The 20,983-nt window shown below is 43.5% G+C and overlaps 2 protein-coding genes and 1 long non-coding RNA gene across 14 annotated transcripts in view; 1 reads left to right on the forward strand and 2 right to left on the reverse strand.

Moving 5' to 3' along the window:
- The window catches only part of chl1b (cell adhesion molecule L1-like b), an 81,838-nt gene extending 78,766 nt beyond the window's left edge, over nt 1-3,072 (forward strand). For all 9 annotated transcript variants that reach the window (XM_082532707.1, XM_082532704.1, XM_082532705.1 and 6 more), the window contains one exon: nt 1,218-3,072. In XM_082532707.1, the coding sequence (XP_082388833.1) occupies nt 1,218-1,422 (205 nt within the window). In that variant the 3' untranslated portion in view covers nt 1,423-3,072. The remainder of the gene's footprint in view (nt 1-1,217) is intronic.
- Nucleotides 1,366-12,860, reverse strand: LOC309706323. Of its 4 annotated transcripts, XR_014276722.1 has the most exons (5): nt 11,944-12,860; nt 5,318-5,465; nt 5,178-5,215; nt 3,288-3,434; nt 1,371-1,455 (listed from the first exon to the last, which is right to left on the reverse strand). It is a non-coding gene; the product is annotated as an uncharacterized lncRNA (long non-coding RNA). The 4 variants fall into 4 exon arrangements; XR_014276721.1 differs by lacking the exon at nt 3,288-3,434 and having other exon boundaries at nt 1,369-1,455; nt 11,944-12,853; XR_014276723.1 differs by lacking the exon at nt 5,178-5,215 and having other exon boundaries at nt 11,944-12,856.
- A 2,151-nt stretch (nt 12,861-15,011) lies between these two features.
- Nucleotides 15,012-20,460, reverse strand: LOC309707375 (uncharacterized protein; the record flags this gene model as incomplete). Its single annotated transcript, XM_082534685.1, has 3 exons — nt 17,706-20,460; nt 15,069-17,243; nt 15,012-15,019 (listed from the first exon to the last, which is right to left on the reverse strand). The coding sequence occupies exons 1-3, from the start codon at nt 20,431-20,433 to the stop codon at nt 15,012-15,014; spliced, it is 4,911 nt and encodes a 1,636-aa protein (XP_082390811.1). The 5' UTR covers nt 20,434-20,460.
- Nucleotides 20,461-20,983: the final 523 nt, after the last annotated feature.

Here is a 20,983-nt window from a genome sequence, read left to right on the forward strand (position 1 = left end):
TGGCCCAGTGCGCTGGTTTAGCACAGAAGCGGTGAGAATCTTACAGATAAACAGTAACACGTCCGTATCATCTTTGATTACCCAACGTTTTCATGGAAGATGCAATGATGAAGACTATAAATAATAAAGGATAAAGAGGGACTCAAGTTGAGCATGTCTATAAGCAACGCTCCTGTAAAAGCATGTATTGGCAATGCCTGTTATGTGGACAGTTATTTTGGAGGTCCATCTAAATAAATGGAGAAAGAGCCCAAACTTGATTGATGAAGTAAACCTAACCTGGATTTGTTCAATGATAAAAAACAAACTTGGATGATAAAGATTAAATCTCCCTGGCACCACTGAACTGTACTTCAGCTGAGCGTATGCAACAGTGCAGCAGCATGACTCTAATGTTTCCCAGTTTGGCTGGTGATTGGCTCTTAGATGGCAGAGGCATTTTAGAATACTCCCATTGATTTCTACTCAAGTCACTGAGTGCCAAGTCTGCTCTCTGCTGTAAATCACGTCACTGTAATCTAGGACAGACAGAAAATGGCCCCAACCAAAGTTTCAAGTTTTTAATAAGGTGGCTGCTATTCACTTTACTGAGCTAAAAGTCATCAGTTTTTGTCTCGACATCTATATTTATCGAGCATATCTATCATTTTCTGCTCTCAGAAACTATTCACATCCTCTGCTAAATCTAATGCTCTGTCCTGTCCCAAAAATGTAATGGCTTCTTCATTTGGCCAATCACGTTTCATGAAGTTTGGTTAAAGAGTTGCTTCCATAATCTCCTTAGAATCAGGCTATGGTTGAATTCATGAAAAGCTAGCTGGTCCACCGTGCTCCTGTAGTTGATGTCAAAAGCTCTGTCAGCAGAATTCCCATGACAATATTACACAGTACATCCTTTGTAATCGTTTCACTGTTGTCTTGCATTACAAGACCACAGCATGTGTGTAGCCTCACCAGCACCAGTTTAATGCACCTCCTAATATCTCATTTGCTCTCCAGTTGGCACTTGATCAAATGAGGCGCGTATGCTCATGTTTTAATTTTGTTTCAACACGTGCATCTTTGTGATTATAAACCATTGGTCAACCAGAGGTAAAGGATAATGTCAATCACAGAGGCTCACTGTAGAGGCAGCAGCCTCGTCCTCTCCAACAAGCTACAGAGTGAAGCCATGGGTGAAATGAGGTGCTTCTAAATCCACTGTGCTTCTCTCGCAGCGACAATGACGAGAAGCCACTGAAGGGCAGCCAACACTCGCTGAGCAGGGAGATCAAAGCAGTGGAAAGCGGGGACAGCCTGGTGGACTACGGCGATGAGGACGCGCAGTTCAACGAAGACGGCTCCTTTATCGGCGAGTACGCCGGGCGGAAGGAGAAGAGGGCGTCCGCTGAGATCAAAGCCACCATTCAGACCCCGGCATGAGGAGCAGAACGGGCCACCCAGTTTCCACGAAAGCTGTCGGAACAAAAAAAGAAAAACAGGAAACAGACATTATTCATGCGGAGCGCAAGTTCTGTGTCAAACGTAATGTGTCGTTGCCAAGTGCACACTGCCATTCTCATTTTATACAGCTCTGTTTTGTTAAGTTGCGACAGAATGACCATTACTAAATACGGTGTATATATAGTGTATATTGTATGTGTGGAGTGTCTTTTTTTTATAATTATTATTACTCAAAATTTTAGAGGGCTTTGTTTTTATTTCCTTTCCTTCAGCTGCAGTACTCTTTGTACTCCCCTCTCCGCTGTGCATCGTTATATGCAGCTTCGCCTCTGGTGTCACCTTGTAGCAGGCCACAGACAAAGTGGGGATATCAAGTTGATATTTTTTCAATTGGAACGTATATTACTGACCTTTTATATTTGAAATGGATTCATTGAATATGATGTAAGATGTGTATAAAGGTTTGCTTATTAACTTATTTTTTTCCAGTGGTTTTATACCTGACAGAATAATAAGACAGTTCACATATCATTGCATATTATAAAGACCACTTCCTGCTCCTGAATCTCCTTGTGATGTTAGGATATATTATTTAGTTGTACCTTGTTTAGAAACATTTGAGCTGTTAGTTTAAATCACACATTTACTGTAACAGCCAAGCGGTGCTTCAGCAGATTTGGGGTAAAAAGTTTCAGAAATGTAATCTATTACAGGTTGATATCATTAAATAACTATACGCATAACCCAGTCTTGATTAAATTGGATTTAACCACCAGTGTGTTGAGTTTTACAAACCAAGAATGAGCAGATCAATACAATTTATTGTCAGTTTGTTAAAAATAAAGCTGAGATAGGGGAAAGAAGTAGCCCTAGCATACAAAGAAAAACTTAGGAATGCAATATGGTACAAACATGAAGGATGTGTTGATCTTTTCATTAGTGAGGGCCTGTTCCTTTTTACATTGCTACTTTATTAAATTAGTAATACAATGTCAATTATTTTTTAGAGATGATGAAAAAATATCAACAAAAGCTAAGGTTTTTTATTTAATTTTTTTTATTTGTATCCTGCAAATGGAAGCTGTGGCATCGCTATGTCACTGTCAGAAGTACCTGCAATGGATTACAGGCTTCTTTTTGTCAATCAGATTACTCAGTCTGGTTTTAATATTTGCCATCCACCTGCACCGGTAATTCAGTGTGCTATAGTAAAGTGTTATATTGGTTTTGTTAAGCCCTACTTTGAGTATGCTGCCACTCCAAAACAGAATCACTTCTGTTGTTCATTAACATTAGCAACCTGATCGGGAAAACTGCAGTGTTTTGTAAAAGTTCACTCATTGCATTGCATGTTATAAATGTTAATTGGTGTTTTTCAATGTTATTAAATTGCTTTACTTTCCTACATCTGGGTAATAGTCTGACTGTCTGTCTGGTCGCAGCCATCACTGGCAGGAGATTATTAATGTTTTCGCTACCCGCGGTACTATTTGTAGGTCCCTGCAGACGAATTCCTGACTGAAGTCTCTGCCTTTACCTCCAGCCATCAGTAAAATATGAGCTGAGAGAAAGAACTACCTTGTGAAATGTCCTCATTCAATCTGAATAAAGTAAAAGATGTCTGACAAATTGTTCCCATTTGTAGCATGACTTTAACAAATACCACACCAGGGTCAAGTCTCTGTCTGAGTCGAGCATCTTGTTAGATTACTTCGGCTGTAGGAGAGAATCTCGAGAAATCAAAGCAGTGGGCTCAGCCAGGCACTGGATCAAGAAGCGGGAGCTGTAATCATGTCTGATGGTTGATAGCAGGGAGTGGAGAGTGTCAGTGTGAGGACTCTCACTGTGTGGCTCGCATCTGCCTCAAATACTCTGTCATCACTCAGCCAGGTTTGCTTTAACTGCGGCGCTGAGCGGCTGCGGTTTTCACACGTGCAACCTTCAGGTGTTGGTAATGGACCCTTTGGTAGCCATCCCGAAGGTCCTCGACTCTGGAAACAATATGAACAGCTGGATGTGTCTGTACACACGCAATCAATGTTGGGTGAGCTATTTACAGAGCTTAATTGTGCAACAGAAGAACACTGCTCTCTGGAGAGAAAGGCGAATTGCATCACAGCTAGTGAAAAACAGAAATTCCTATTAGAGACATTGCTTACCAAAACACTGTAGGCTACAAACACTTGGAATCTATCAGCTTGGTGCAACATTGAAGGTTTTTCACAAGTTTATGCGACACACAAATGCTAATTTCAATTGATATATTGAAAACACTGCCTAAGGGAAGCATGTACAATGTAGAGTAATGGAGCCAGCACAGAACCATGTGGAACTCCGTGACTAACGTTTGCGTTACTGAATTATTTCCTGTAGTTATTAGAAATTTGCATTGCAACATAACCTGAGATGCTTGCACATAATTGCTAGGCAACAGTATATGCGCACATACCAGCACAAATATGGGACACTTTATTTTTGTACTATTTATACTGTGTGGGAAACTGTAATTTTACATTACAATTTGTAGACACTTCTCACTTTCACCTGATTGGTCTGAATAAGTCTGCTCCGCCGTGTCCATGTGTGCTACAAGTGCTGATGATATCAGTTAGGAATTTGTTTTCCATTGCATGAGGAAATGGACATGTGCTAGGAGAGTATGTGAAAAATGTCAATTTCATCAGTCTCACAATCACTGCATGATAGATAGCAGACACCTATTTTTAAATGTTAGTAGTGCATTTGCATGATGATATCTCTGCCCCAGCCCCATACACATTATGAATCCCCTTTATAGATGTGAATAGAGGATACTCAGAGGTTTTCCTCTGAGTATTAGCAAGTCATGCAGGTATTGTATATGCAGGAAAACTGTGCATATACAATGCTTGCATTCACAGTGAATTGAATTTTATAGATGGTGCAAGTATAACTATAACTCTGGAATTTGTGGCTGGAGATGCTTCTGATTTTTAATCTTTATTTGTTATTTATATGTGAGGCAAGAGAGCAACAGAAACATTACACATAATCACATTTGAGTGAGTTGTGTAAATGTCCCGTCAAGAAATCTAGTAAAATACATTTCTGTTAAAAGTCACTCAGCCTCCGTTTTTTGGTTCTGTGCTTGACTCCATTCCTTTTCATGAGCCATTGAGCCCTGACACTTGGGTTATAACTGAGGGCAGGTTTTATAGAGACACATTTGATTTAGATCAATTACTGCACAGCAGATTCTAACTGTGACTGCTTCACTGAGGGGAAAAGACGCAAAATGATCATGGAAAGTTTGAAAAGCACTTTTCGGTTCCATCTAGGTACATTATATTTATCTGTATTGCTTCTGTCGACAGCTTAATGCCCACTGGTTTTTCTCCTATTATCTAAAATTCAGCATTTCTCTTGAGCACTGGGCTTAGACGCATTAGATCTAAGAGTTGTCATAGTTACCCAAGATATTATTACCGGAAACATTATAATAAACATCCACTTATCATGGTTCCAATAATTTAGTATTTCCTCTTAAATGTATTTTAGTCTTGTCGATTCCATACCCTTAGTGTTCATTTTTTATGTGATTTTTTATAATATTTAATTAAAATTACAAGTTTTATCCAAAACCCTGAACTTTCCATGAACCTTACCAAAATGTTCTTTTTATGGAAAATGTCAGACACCGGGGTACCTTAAGGTCAAATCAGGTTGATGCTGAAATTAAAAAGTGTGTTCTTCACCTTTGTTGATGTTTTTTTTTAAGCAGCAGCCGTAGAACCTCAGAAAAAAATACATAAAAGCAAGATGTTGGTGAAGCAGTCATTTGTGAGATTGTATGCTGACACGTAAATGATTTAGTTCAGTTTTGAGCTTTACCAACCCTGGTCTCAGAGCTCCTGCTTCTATTCTACGATCTTGGCCCCTTTTAAACTCCGTCACTTCTGTCTGCCTCTTCTTCACCTTTCCTGCTCTTATGGAGTCTCATCAATCTGCCGCGCTCTTCCTCTCCTCTGCTCTCTCCTCCTAGCCTGAAAGAAATACAGTCAGCATATGTTAATCAACCGATCCATATCTCTCATTTTTGACATGATGAATGTGCATTTAAGATGTTATTTATCAGTGTGTTTTAAACATATACAGCTCATATTCGTTTAACTTTTGAGGAACATTCAGCAAATATGTTATTGAAAGCTTAAAGTCATACATAGCTGAGGGGAGTCACTGCTATAAGTGACAGATGGGTGCCCTTCTCTGGTTCAACATTCAGCTGTATTCAAGTTGTGGTTAAAGAATTGGCCATTCCATTTCTCTGGTAAATATTCATTTCTTTTTTCAGGCTACTCAGAATTAGAGTTCTAGTTTTTATCATAGTGAATTACAGGTTAACCTTACCAAATAAGGTAATAAGGCACCAGCACAGAGCTTCAAGCGGTAGTTCAGTAACAGACCAGTCCAATTCTAGTCTTTATGCTAAGCTGTGTCAAAAAACAACCTGTGAAAATCACGTAGTATGAAATAGCCACAGAGCAGTCTGAAATCCATATAGTGAATTCACTTGGTGACAGCAGTGACACTAGCGCCGACGTTCCTCTGACTGTGTGTTTTTCAATTTACAGCTTTTCCAATAAATGTTGCTTTGTCATTGAGCCTTGGGTCTGCTATATATGAATGAGTATCCCTGCGCTGTGTGCGCTGGGTCACGGGGTCACATGATTAACTCGAGGATAATGAATTCATGTGAACTCCTGTGCAGCAGCACCTTGGACAAAGGTGAAAAGATTTCCCTATAATTTGAAAGCCATAAAGAACAGCAGTGTGTACTTAACCAGCGTTCTATGCATTACATCCTACATATCATGCCATGACCCCAGTCCATTACAATGGCAATGTCAAAGGCTTAAAAATGCTCTATTGTGTGTCAGTACTTCTAATGGAAAGCGCAGCAGGGAATAGAGGCAAGCCTCTCTCCGGGCATCGCCATTTGTTGAACGATGAATAGAGGAGAGGGAGGGTCAATGACTTAAACCACAAGGTGGAGTTTTAAGAGCTGCAGTGATGTGAGAGAGCCTTTTTTTCACCAGACAAAGCACTCCAACAGTGTTTCATCTAAATCAAAGTTATAAATAATACAAGTCTCAAATGAACGTCAGAATTGCCTCGAAGGTCTTGTGCTAGAAAAAAAAGCACATTAAGTAAAGAGGAAAAATGGACTCTTTTATCCTTCGATATAAATTTCCCCCCTAAGTTCCCCGAAACAATGCTGTAAGGCTGACATCACCAAAGCAAAGGAAACACTGGCTCCAATTAGCGGGGAGGTGATAACACAGCCACATGCTACACACTCAGAAATTAAAGTACCTTATTATATCTTTAGGGATACAATGTCTTGTCAGTGGGGTGATACTTTCTGAAATAAGACCATGCTGACTCATACCCTTGTGGTTTGTACATTACAGAGACCAGTGTTGATCTTCTGGTGGCAGTTTTGCAGCTTAGTTTATCAACAAATATAAATGTTGCTCTATAAATATTGCTAAAGTAGGTACCTTTCACAGCTTCTGAACATACGTATGTTTTTAGCCCTTGACATAGTTAACTTGAGATCCAATAGCCATAGGAAGTACTTTCTTGTAGGGACAGAATTGGACTTTTATACTAACCCAATATTTGAAAAAGTATCACCTGATGCCAGCCACTCACCATTTCTTATATTTAGCCTTCATTAATGTTGAGCTCCGGGCTTCTGAGGAGGCCAATTGATGACTGACGGTTTTCTACTTGTGTTTTTCTAGGTATGCTTTTACTGCTTTGGCAGTGTGTTTTGGATTTCTGCCACAATGACAATGAAGATTTGCCAATTAGATCTTGGATATAAGCATCTGACTGGTACAGTCATGGTGGATCAAAATCTGATGGTACTTTTATGTTTTCATAATTCTATAAATTTGATAAGATCTCCAGCACCACTGGCTGAAAATGCAGCCCCAATTCATGACCGTGTTTTACAGACGGCTGCAGACACTCACTGCTCCTCTATATGTATTGTTTGTTTTAAACCACAAATTTCCATTTTTTATTCATTTTCCTCCTCGTTTCCCTTTCATCAGAACGGTTTCTTCACATCCACCCTTCAACTGCAAGCATTTCTGATTTTTGAATGAACAATAGATGGATCAGCTAAAGGGCCAGATCTCTTCCTGTATCAGGTCTTTGCTGACTACTATTCCTATTGAATAGTATTTTTGTCCTATGTGAATAGTATCTGCAAGGACATGACTTGCAGATACATAATGTACATTTCAGAATTATACAAAAATACCTTTTCGGGGAAAACAAAATGGGTTGACATTATAAAACTGTTCTACAGCAATGAAGGTTGATCAAGCCTTGAAAGCTGGTGCTACCAATTCCTACAGGTACTTCAACTTTTCTGGAATACTTACAACCCCCTCTGTCTGCATAAAAACACATAAAAGTTGGAACACACTGTGGTATCATACCCTCGTGAGCATCAGTTGAACAGTATTGTACTGCAGAATGAATTGTATTGATATAAAATGGTTAGAAAAAACCAATTAACAGTGGAAGAGAGACAGACCATCATAACACATAAAATGTAGGTCTTTTCTACAGAGAAATTGCAAAGAAATTCAAGGTGTCAGTGAGTACAGTTCCTTCACCATCAAAGACTCAGAAACTGGGAAACTCTGACAGGAAGAGGTCTGGCAGACCCAAAGCCTCAACTGAATCAGAGGACAAGTTTCTGAGAGTTAACAGCTTGCGTGATAGGCGACAGGACAACAGCTTCAAGCACAGCTTCATAGTGGTCGTAGTAGCAAGTCTCAGTTTCAGCTGTGAAGAGAAGACTTCGAGCTGCAGGTTTGACAGGACGAGTTGCAGGAAGAAAGCCTTTGTTAATATTTCAGAATAAGACTTGGCTTGCCTGGGCCATGAAACAACACCATTGGACTACTGAAGACTGGAAGAAGGTGTTATGGATGAATCAAAATCTTCGGTTCATCACACAGGATCTTTGTGAGCCGTCGAGTAGGTGAAAGGATGGTTCCACAGTGTGTGGCATCAGCGTGATGGTCTGGGACTTTTTGCTGGATCCAGGGTCGGTGACTTGTACAGAGTGAGAGGCAGCCTGAACCAAAGCAGCTACCACAGCATTCTGCAGCGCCATGCAGTACCCTCTATGCACCTAGTTGGTCAGGGGTTCATCCTACAGCAAGATAATGACCCAAAACACGAGTCCAGCTATGACAGAACTACCTCGGGAAAAAAGAACAAGATGCTAAGCTTGAAAACATGGAGTGGTCAGCACAGACTCCAGACTTAAACCACATCAAGCTGGTTTGGGATGAACTGGACAGAAGAGTGAAAGCAAAGCAACCTACAAGTGTCACATTTATGGGAACTTCTGCAGCAGATATGGGAAGAACTTTCTGAAGAATATTTGACTTCTATTGAAGAAAGAACACGGGTGTGTTCAGCTGTTATATCTGCCAAAGGCGGCTACTTTGATGAGTCAAAAGTTTAGAATCTATAAATTGATTCCATGATTTTTTTTTAACTCCAATTGCTTATTTGTAGTATACTTTCATTTCAATATATACCCGTATGTGCCAACTTACACCTTCTTTATTCCATTTTTCACAGTCTCAGCTAAAGAAATGGGAAAAAAAATATGTGTTTTTGCAGGATAAGCTGCTAGTAACAAAGTAATTAAAGAAAAAATGATAAGAAAATCTGACTCCTTGGATGCAAAGACAGCTGGGATAGGCTCCAGCTCCCCCTGGGACCCTGAAAAGGATAAGTGGCAGAGAATGGATGGATGGATGTGGCTTGAGACTTTTGCACAATAATCAATATGTTCCTTGAAAGACAGGTGGCCTCATAATGCAGATTTCTGCATGTTTGGGTGGAGTATTACAGTATGAATCCGGCACTAAATCCAATTATTCATTGTTATGTCTTTAATCAACAATGAAGTTTAAGAAGCTCTACATACTATTTTTGAAGAGTTTCTAGTGTTCCTAAAATAGACTTTCATGAATTAATTCTTCCAGCAGTTTGTAGTGGCATTAATGAAGCACCTTTTCAACTGTTCACATAACTCTGGTTTGATTCCAGCCTTTGATGGCTCTGCCAGGTTTTGGGCCATGATTCCCCCCGGGCCATTCCAGTATTCCTTGATCTGTTTCCTCAAGAGACAGAAATGTAAAGCCCCTTCCTGGCCTGCTGCAGTCTCCATCATACATCAGAAGTAGAAATTAAACCAGTGGATGTCTGATTCATACAATCAGGTGATGAGAAATTCTGCATCACAGTGGCAGTGAGGAGCTCTGCTCTGTAGACCAGCATTTTACTTGGAGTGCTGTTGAAATTCCAGTGCCAGCACAGGCCTGCTACTCTTTCAAAGTGCTCAGGCGTCTGGGACATTTGTGGGACTGATCTCAACATATCACACTTGTGCTGCAAATGAATTGCTCCCTTAGGTCTCCAAAACTGTCAGCAACTCACTTTGTATGAGAGCTTCATTCATCAACACATTTTTTACCCTGAGAGCAGCAACCTTTTAAAAAAAAGGGAGTCGAGAGCATGAGGGTGGGAATGGATGTTTGTATCTGTGTGTGCCTGTATGTCTGTGTCTATATGTCAGGTTGGGTGTCAGGCGCCACCTCTCTGGGGACATCTCAGGCCCTCCAAGGTTTGGAGGCCTATCTCCCCCTACCACCACTTCCCCTGCCAGTGGCGGACCCCCTCAGACATCGGTGCGTTGGTGGTTCTTTGTGTCCGGGGATGGGCGTCCAGGTACACACCGGCTCACTCCTTGGCGGCCGCTTATCGGGGCCTGGAGCCTGGGGCTCGCTCGGGCCACTTCGGAGGTGGGGTGCCCCCGGCCTCTCGGCCTGGGGCTCGGTCACTCAGGCGCAGCTGGCTGCCGGCGGAGCTCACGGGCGCGTCACTGCAACTCCCCCTGGCTTCTGCTCCGCGGCTGCTGAGTGAGCCCTCATCTGGGACTCTCCTCAGCTCTTTCCGGGACAGTGGCGCAGCTGCCCCTCTGTTGGTCTTCCTTGGTCTCTTGTGTTCTGGGGGCCTCTGGATGTCTGGAGTTTTGATCTCATCCACACCTGCTTCATGCCCTGGAGGACGGGGCTGTGGCCCCCCCACACCCTCTAGCAGATTATTACATGAAGGAACCTTTTAAAAAACAAAAAACAAGCGCGTCCATGCTCACAGGTGTACACACGGGTGATCACACCCACAAACTACACCCTTTTTGGCTCCTACCTCAAAGCACACTGTGTTCTGTTGATCTTATGTGCTGCACAATAATGTTTAACATTTAGTATTTACTGTCATATTCCCATATATCATTGTGATGTTGTTTATTCTATTACTCTTGTTCTCTTCTGCTTGCTTTCTTTTTTCTTTCTCAGCAGGTGATCCAGGTGATTGATATATGCATTTTTTTTTCTCTGCCCGTTCTGTTGGTTTTTGTCTTTTGCCCTTCTCCCCCGTCCTTCTTCTCAGCTGTTTCTCTTTCCCTCTTTCTTTCTCCCCTTCTTTCCCCCAGTCAAGTCTGTCCCGTATTCAGTAAGTGAAAATAAAATAAACAATAAAAGGTGAATCAAATGGACCATTACGGCAAGGCTGGGATGGTCAGTTTGGTAAAGTAAATCCGTTGGGCATCTTTCTTTGCCTTTAGACAACAATTCTGATGGCAAAAGAGCCAAACGGGACAGGCCAAAAAAAAAAAAAAAAAAAAAAAAAAAAAAGGGAGTCGAAATGAAGCAAAACTTCTTTTTTTTTTTTTTGAATTCCTGATTCGTCCTTTTCACCTAGTTGAATATGCACACAGGGCTGTGACGTATTTGTGCAACTAAATTAGGGCCTGTTGGGCTGTGACATTTCTCAGATCAGGTAATTTAAGTGTTAGCACTTCTAGAAGCTAGTTTCATCTTGGAAAAAAAAACAGAAACAAAAAGCAGTGTACATAAAGAAGAACAATCCCCATGTACAGATTTCAATTACACTGATAAAATTTAAAGATGTTCAATGCATTTCAGTTTCTTCCAAAATTGGCATGACTGAAAAGGCTTTTCTCTGACTCCTGTGGAAGGGGTCCTTTGAAGAAAACAAGATACTCAGTGCAGTCTGAGATAAATGTCTGATTAAAAAGATATCAGGCACAGGAAACATATTACCGTATTTCCCGGACTACAAAGCGCACCTGAATATTAGCCACACAAGCTAAAATCAGGGGAAAATCCTGTTTTGTACATACATTAGCCGCACCTGACTAAAAGCCGCAGGTGTTTCAATGTTGACTTATCATATGTAAGAGAATATGCACAAAGGGAATTGTCAGGAAAGAGATGGCTGTTTGGAGACACACCCCTTTTATTAATATTTTGAAAAACAAGTTATGGGTACATATTTGCACATGTACTACATAACAGTAACCTACAGCACACCAGAAAAATAGATTCGGACTACCTTTTAGGCTCAGGTGAAGTGACACGGAGAAGAAAAGTCAGTCATTCACCATCTTTCTCTTCTTCCTGCGCTCTAAAACCACCAAAGTCCTCTTCTCCAATGTCGGAAACGAACAGGCTCAGGATGGCTTCGTCATCCACTCTCCGCTTCTCTCCTTCGTTGTCACTTTCAAAACCAAAGAAATCCTCGTTGTCAGTGTCAGAGTCGAACCCCCTCAGAACGGCCGTGGCGGTGTCCTCCTCTCCATCATGCAGCAGTCCAGCCCTTCAAAATCCGTTGGTGATCGTGGATGTTTTCGCACTTTTCCACGCTGTCAGAATCCACCGGTGGAGTTGAGCATAACTTGCTTTTCGCAAGTTTATCGCCGCTCGTCATCCACGCCTCCCGCTGAATGCGTAGCGCTACTTTGAAGTTTGTTTTTCGCGCTACTTCGTACGGCACTACGTTGCCTGGCGGACGGACATGTGACTAACATACCACTCTTGAACCTCGATCCTTCCGCCAGGCAACGTAGTGCCGTACAACAGCGGAACAAACAAAACAAATCGTCTTACGATATCACAAAAATCATGGAAAATCCATAGAAAAGCCGCACCTGACTAAAAGCCGCAGGGTTCAAAGCTTGTGCAAAAAGTAGCGGCTTATAGCCCGACAATTACGGTAATCTATTATATAAAACTGGGTAACCAAAAGTTGAATCTAAAATCTGTGAAGTCACCCTTGAATACATGTTTTGTGGCGGCTAACACGGTGGACATCACCAGGAAACTGCACAGTAAAGTTTTTAGCAGAGTATGAAACTATAATGTTAAAAAAGCTACAGCAACACCAGAAGGAATTTCTCAAACACCTCCAGCCACTGTTCATTATGAGGATTTTAATTATAGAATAGAATAGAATTCAACTTTATTGTCATTGCACATGCACAGGTACAGGGCAACGAAATGCAGTTTGCATCCATCCAGAAGTGCCATAATATAGATATATTACAATATATATTAGCAATAATATAGATATGAAAGTATATTACAGAAATGGGTCTATTGTGGTATGTAGTATGTACACGGTATGAAGTATGTTATGAATATGCTATAACTATAAGTATGTACAGGCTATGAACAGGATATAAATATGAAAAAATGGAAATAAACACGATCCTCACCGTTTCAGCCCGTCTGCTTCATCGCCAAGGTTTCTCCACATCTTTAGAGCTTCACTATACAGTCATCTGAGTATGCACTTCTTCAGACAAGAAACGTTTTGAACATTCAAGCATTTACATAGCATTTATTGTATGACACTTCAGCGCTGGCTACCTTGTGACCCTACTTGAGAAGCAGTTGTGAGAGTAATGATGATTACACAGAAATGTCAACTGTCTGGGCCCAGCACTTGATGATACGTAATCCAAACTCTCAGGCAGCATGCCACTGTCTTTCTGGGGATGTGATAATTTAGTGGAGAGGTGTGGGAAGCCTGGAGTGCATGAATTTCCTCTCGGCGTTTGCGGTGGTGCTGTGAGAGGGCCCGGTGCAGACTGACATATCTAGCACAGACAGATGTTGAATGTGGGCTTGCGTGGCACCGTTTTGGAAATGTAGGCTACGGGGGGAACACGTGGCGGGGCAACACCCGTCCCACGTTCTATTGAGAGGGGCCCTGGGTTCCTGTTGTTACTTTCCTATTGATACTCCCTTTTTAATGCTTATGGTATTAAATATGCAATAAAACTACACTATATGGAAATAAATCACACACAAGCAGGTCAATTATAAAGTTAACTCCACTTTAGTGAATGCTGAATTAACAACACAAAGAAAATAAGTAAAATCAATAAAGTTTGTTAAACAATGATAAGGTATCTACCTCAACAGAAACAAAATAATCAAATAATATTGTGGGCCCACACGCACTCTCACCAAACACACACACACACACACCTCAAGTGCTACAGTCTTTCTGCTAGCAAACCCCTCGTTGCAGGCCTGAGTCGTGGCTAGGGTGCGTTGGGACCTAAAACAATATGGTCGCTTCACTTGTTGCCAAGCAGTACAAATAAAAAGCACGTGCAAACAACAGTACTCACACCTCCAGGCAGTTCAAGGGGATAGCGGGGAAACTGGGTCACGGCTACCAGCAGGCCGCGGCAGCAGCACTCACAGTCGTCCTTTCCACGTGCTCCCACGTGAACACATAACTTCAGCACACCAGCAGAAGGGACCTCTCTGACACACCAGCAAGACGTCCGTCTCCTCCTACTGAATCACACAACTCCACTAAATGCCAGTTCACATGTGATAACATTCAATCTTAGCATTAGCTTAATAAATAAAAACAGAGCAGAACAAGAGCTTAGCGAATATGCTAGGCTACGCTAGCAACTATGTTAGCAGTTGTGCTAGCGGCTGTGTTAGCGCTAATCCGTTTTACACAATAACATTGGATACAAGTGTCAGACAAAATCCACATTTACCTCACAGAAGGGTACAACAGTTCTCGACTCCAGTTAACTATCCGTCAACCCGAAAATGCGTCTGTCGCCCTTCTAAGAACTCTGCGTTCACTCGACACTGTTCAGCTCTTGTCTCTCTCGCTTCCTGCAGAGTGCACACGGCTCCCCACTTACTCCCACCCCTCTACCTGAGACTACTTCAGGGTTCACTGGAGCTGTAGTACATATCAATACCATATCAAAAATAATGACATAAACCTCAAAATACAAATAAAAAGGTTGTGCATTTAACTGACACACATCACATACTTTGCAGGTATACATTCTTGAACACATTAAACATTTGCAATTAACTATCAATATTAATGAACAAATTGAAATAATGAGCTACTTATATAGCCAGGGCTACACCCTCCCCCTTCTGAATGTCTGAATGTCCCCATCAGACCTATTTTCATTAGGCCAGTTAAAATCTCACTAAAGAGTACTGGCTAGGGCATTAACATTTAGGAGTCAGGGTCGTAGCAAATCTGAATTACCATACCTCGGTAACTAATAGTCACAGGTCTGTCAGTGGGCCTTCCAAGTTCATCATAACTGAGGTGCAAAACAGGTCTCACTCTCCTTTTTGTTTGGAGGTCATAGGTTGAGTCAGCACCCCCAACTGAGATACTAGGTGTAGGAACATCTCTGTCCTCCAGCTCTTCAGCCTCCACCAAGTCTTGGTGTTGCTGTGAACTTTCCTCCGTCTGATCTACTACTACTGAGAGTTCTTCCCCCTGTTCCTCCACCTCGGACAATTCATGAACACTGGGATGATCACTTTCCATATGGTCAGGAAGGCTCACAACCTCCTCACGTCGAGGTTCAACACTGTCGCGAAAGGCTAAAGGAGGTTCATAGTAGACACACTGTTCTTCAGACTCTGAGGACCAATCATCTTCACTCAGATGCTCCAAATTTTGTGTCTGACTTTCATCTTCACACCTTACTTGCTGTGCCCTGGTCCTTGGTCTCTTTGGTCGCGCTGTCTTTTCTGATGGAGCAGACATCCTGACCATGTAACCAATGGGCAGCAGGTGATCCCTATGCACGGTCCTCACAATACCAGTTCCTCTCTCTGGTTTTACACGATACACAGGGAGATTGGGTAACTTGGCGATCACTATGTAAGGTAGTGAGTTCCATCTGTCTTGTAGTTTGTGCTTTCCTGTGAGGCCCAGATTCCGAACCAGCACCCGATCACCTTCCTCAAGTGTCTGATTCCGAACTCTCGCATCATACAGTCTCTTGTTTCGTTCATTGTTCCTGGAAGCTGCATCAGCGGCTAGCTGGTAAGCTTTTTGAAGTTCTTTTCTCATGTTAGCCACATACTGGTGGTGCTTTAAGTCATTTTCTTCATCTGACCCCACACCAAAACACAGGTCAATGGGTAGTCGCGCCTCTCTTCCAAACATGAGGAAGTAGGGCGAGTATCCTGTGGCATCATTTCTAGTGGTGTTGTAAGCATGTACTAGCTGGCTTATATGCTGGCTCCACTTAGGCTTTTTAGCTGGATCCAGGGTGCCCAACATTGCTAGCAAAGTACGGTTGAAACGCTCAGGCTGCGGGTCACCCTGAGGGTGGTAAGGTGACGTTCGGGACTTACGAATGCCCAGCAGGGTCAATAGCTCCTTAATGAGCTTGCTCTCAAAATCTCTACCCTGGTCTGAGTGAATGCGAGCCGGCAATCCATAATGCACAAAGAACTTTTCAAAAAGGACTTTGGCGACAGTCAGTGCTTTCTGATCTTTTGTGGGAAATGCTTGAGCATACCTGGTGTAATGATCAGTGACAACCAGCACATTAGCCATGCCTTTAGAGTCTGGCTCAATAGAAAGAAAGTCTATGCAGACCAGGTCTAGTGGGCCATTACTGGTAATGTGCTGTAAAGGAGCAGCTTTCTGTGGGATGGACTTCCTAGCTACACACCTTCCACAGTTCTGTATGTATGTTGCAACTTCAGATGCCACTCTGGGCCAGTAAAACCGGTCTTTAATGAGCTCTGTAGTTCGTTCTGTGCCCAGGTGACCAGCATCATCATGCACTGATTTTAGTACCATTGGCCGATACTTAGCAGGCAAGACGATCTGACTCACTTCTCGACCAGAGGGTCTTGTGGTGACTCTGTACAGAAGGCCACGCTTAACCTTTAACTTGGATCTTTCTCGTATCAGCAACACAACATCTGGGTTTGCATGCGTGGAAGCTGAAACACTTTGGTTTCTCTCAACCTGAGGTTTCACCACACCTATAACTGGATCAGAGTCTTGGGCTTCTGACAGTTCTTTCAGGCTTAGGTGTTCCAGCGGGCCCACTTCTATCTGAGTGAAGTTTGCATATAAAGCTGGAATGGCATCTGGCGAAACACCCAGCTGGTCAACAAATCTGGTGGTGTGTTCTTGAAAACCATCTGTAGTGATCCGACGACACAAAGCTTTTACCCCAGAAGGTGGGATATCCACCCATCCATCTGTTGTGTCTTGCGGACTCCTGGACAGTGAGTCGGCATCCACATTTTCACGGCCGGGCTTATATTGAATGCTAAAATCATAGGTGGAGAGTGCTGCTAGCCACCGATGACCTGTCGCGTTCAACCTGGCAGTGGTCAGGACGTAGGTGAGTGGGTTATTATCAGTTCTCACCGTGAACTTAGCCCCATAAAGGTAGTCATGGAACTTTTCCACTACTGCCCATTTCAGAGCCAAAAACTCCAGTTGGTGAACTGGGTAGTTCCGTTCTGCATGACTCAACTTGCGGCTGGCAAACGCTACCGGGCGGAGTCCTTCTGGGCACTCTTGGTTCAGGACTGCTCCTAGCCCATCCAAACTTGCATCAACATGTAGGATGTATGGTTTGGCTGGATCAGCAAATGCCAAGACTGGAGCATGTGTGAGCTTGTAAACAATGCTCTGAAAGGCGTCATCACAAGCTGGGGTCCACCGATCACCAAAAGGCTCGGCAACTCGAAAGTAGCTATTTTGCTTTCCTTTAGTGAAACCCCTTTTGCTACCCTGTGCAGGAGGATATCCCTTGGTCAGTTCTGTCAAAGGGCGGACTATGGCGGAGTAGTTCTCGATGAACCGCCGGTAGTATCCACAAAATCCGAGAAAAGATCTTAGGGATTTCAGATCAGTGGGTTTCTTCCAGTGAGTCACCGCACTCACTTTCTCAGGATCAGTGGCAACTCCAGAGGCAGAGACAATGTGTCCCAAGAACTTCACCTGGGGTTGGCAAAATTGGCATTTGTCAATGGAGACTTTGAGACCACACTCCTCCAGCCGGTCCAGGACTTTAAGTAACCGTTCCTCGTGCTCCTCCAGTGTCCTGCCAAACACAATAAGGTCATCCAGATACACAAGGACTTGAATCAGGTTCATGTCTCCAACAGCTCTCTCCATTAACCTTTGAAAGGTTGCGGGTGCGCCAGTGATGCCTTGAGGCATCCTCTCAAACTGGAAAAACCCAAGAGGACAGATAAAAGCTGTTTTCTCTTTATCAGCCTCAGACATCTCCACTTGATAATATCCACTTCTCAGGTCCAGTACAGAAAACCACTTGCTTCCTGTCAGACAATCCAGTGCATCATCTATGCGTGGCATAGTGTACTGGTCTGGGATGGTTCTGGAGTTCAGTAGACGGTAATCAATACACATCCGCACCTTGCCATTCTTCTTCCTGACTATGACAATCGGGGAAGCATACGGACTGCGTGACTCTTTGATTATGCCGGCTGCCAGCAGTTCTTGTAGATGGCGTCGGACATCTTCAATGTCAGCAGGTGCGATTCTGCGAGATCTCTCCCTGAATGGTCGAGGGTCTCTCAGCCTTATGTGGTGAGTGACACCTTTGGCTAAGCCGACGTCCCACTCCTCCAGGGAAAAAACATCCGCTCTTTTTGATAACTTTGCTGCTAACCTGGCTTTCCACTCTTCAGGGATAGGAGAATCTCCAAAGTCAAACAGTTCAGGGTTAATAGACCTTTCTTGGGCGGAGGTCTTTGTTAACTCAGTGACAGTGTCCACCAAGTACACCTGAGCTAGCACTGTACCAGTGGGGACAATAGTCTCTCTTTGGGACTCGTTTCTTAGCAGAAGTGTGAAACTGTTAGTGTCCATCTCAGAAGATGGTAGTACTACAGGTGGGACCAACACTCCAGCTGGGAGGTTTGTAGATTCGCCCACCTCCACCATTAGAATACTTTTGTCTAATGGCTGCTGTTGTTCCACCTTGCAAACTGCATACTGTACTGCACAAGGAGGGATAGTGATTGGCCCGGGGCCTTGCCACTTCACATGACCCACCACGCCTGTTTGTTGGCTAATGAGTGATGAGGGCAGTTCTGAGGAGAGACTATTTATCCTCAGTGAGTGAATCTCATCTTTCCCTCCTACCTCTTCACAATCTCTCAGCAGAGAATGCAGTTTCTGGGAGTTAGTGCCAATGATGACAGGAACTGGGTCTGGGCTCTTTGGATCTGGACACACCAAGGCCAAGACAGTGACTGTCTCTACAGCTTCCTTTGAGTTGGGGGGAAAACCCACCTCAACTGCCACATACCCCTTGTATGGGTAATTGGAATCACTCAGTCCCCATATGGCGAGATCTTTTAAAGGAAGAATGGGCACATTGGGGATGAAACGGGAATACCAGCTCTCAAATATAATGGTGACTCGAGAGCCGCTGTCAAGGAGAGCTTTACATGGTTGTCCTTCTATGGTCACATCGGTCATCATGGACGGACCAACCAATCCTTCTGGGAGTCCACCCTGTGAGGATGTGTGCACGGAACTTTTCCGGATGGAACCGACCTGTGTGGGCTCAGAAGCGCCACCTGTAGCTCCTTTTCCCTCTTTGCTCCTACGAAGGGCTCCGAGTAGCCTCTGAATTACTTTGGCAGTGTTTTCAGGAGCCATGCAGCGGGTGGCAATATGGCCATTCTCCCCACACCGGTAACAGAAGTAACTTTCTGAATCTTTTGCAGCATATGGTCTGTTTACCTTGCTTTGTCTGGCTCTCCCATCTCTCTTTGTTGAGTCAGTTTGGGTTAAACCCTGTGACACTGCCATAACGGTCAGCTGGTGTTGTAACTGTTGAACTTGCTGCTTTAACTGTTGGACTTCATTCTCCGCGCCAGTCTCAGCAACTTTCTTGGTTTGTTTCAACATTAGCTCGGCATCTGAGCGCTTGCTTGCTAACTCTTTAAGCTCAGAGCGTAACTCTTTGATCTCGGCTTTGAGCTCTTGAACCTCTGTCGATTTGGCTTTTGTCTCTTCGCCAACTTTCACTTGTCTAACTGTGGTGTTTGACTCATGCCTCACTCTTGCATGGTCTTCTTCTTCTCGAATCTCACTGAGCAGCTTCAGGAAAGCGGGTGGCTCTTCCTTTCTTTCTCTGAGTCTTAGCTGCAGTAACATTATCTCTGACTCAGTTGCACCCCGTATAAGCTGGTCAATACGTGCACGGTCGACTCGATGGCTAGGGAGACCCCCTCTCTGCACTACCTTGGTCAGAGAGCGTTCCAGTCTTCTCAGGAAGTCTGACAGCTTTTCTCCTCGCTGTTGACCCAGGCTCCTGAAGGCGAGGTACAATTCTTCACCTGACTCCAGGGATCCAAATGCACTTTCTAGAGACTCTACATAGCTCTCCGGGCTAGCATCAGGGTTATCTCGCCGTACAGCTTGGATGATCTCCAACGCCGGTCCCTTTAGGCTCTCAACTACTCTCCTTCGCTTCTCTCTCTCAGAGCAGTCACACTCTTCAATCATCAGGCGAGCCTGCTCAACCCAGCTATCAAGGCTCTCTTCACCTGCTGGAGTGGGAGAGTGGCCAGAGAATATCCGCAGACGTCGAGATGCAGTATTCTCACTGGTAGGTCGCATAGTTTTCGCTAACAGGTCTCCGACTGCCCGAATGATGGATTCAGGGGAGTTTTCCTGTGGGGTTTCAGTAGACAGCAAGGCACTAACATCATCAATTGTTTTGCCTTCTTCTACCATTAGTTTCTTAAGCTTGGCTGAGAAGTCATCAACAGATTCAGTGAGGAGGGAAATCTTCCAGACAGGACCTCCATTCAATGGCTGTACATGTGGTGGTATGCGGTCTGGCTGAGTAGCTTGACGGCATTCACACAGCACAAGGTTATTGCCTGTCTGGGTGTCTCTTAGTCTATCTCTCACTTTTACTCTTCCAAAAGCTTTCACTGACTGAGCTGTCTCTTCAATGTCTGATAAGTCAAAATCAGAAGGAACATCATGCAGTACAAAAGCCCGGTTTGGGTCTATACCTGCTTTACTGCACCAGCTACTAAGCTCAGGTGCAATTTGAGACTCTTTTCGAGTAGTCATCATACAAACCCTAATGCTGGTGTGCTAGGCTGTGAAAATCTGTAAACAAAATACTCCTTTAAAGAACAAACTAGAAAAGTTAAGCACGGGAGTATCCCAGCGGTGCCTCCATAATTGTGTAACACCCGTCCCACGTTCTATTGAGAGGGGCCCTGGGTTCCTGTTGTTACTTTCCTATTGATACTCCCTTTTTAATGCTTAT

Source organism: Aulonocara stuartgranti, assembly GCF_965226115.1.
Source record: "Aulonocara stuartgranti genome assembly, chromosome: 5".
Classification (NCBI taxonomy): Eukaryota; Metazoa; Chordata; class Actinopteri; order Cichliformes; family Cichlidae; genus Aulonocara; species Aulonocara stuartgranti.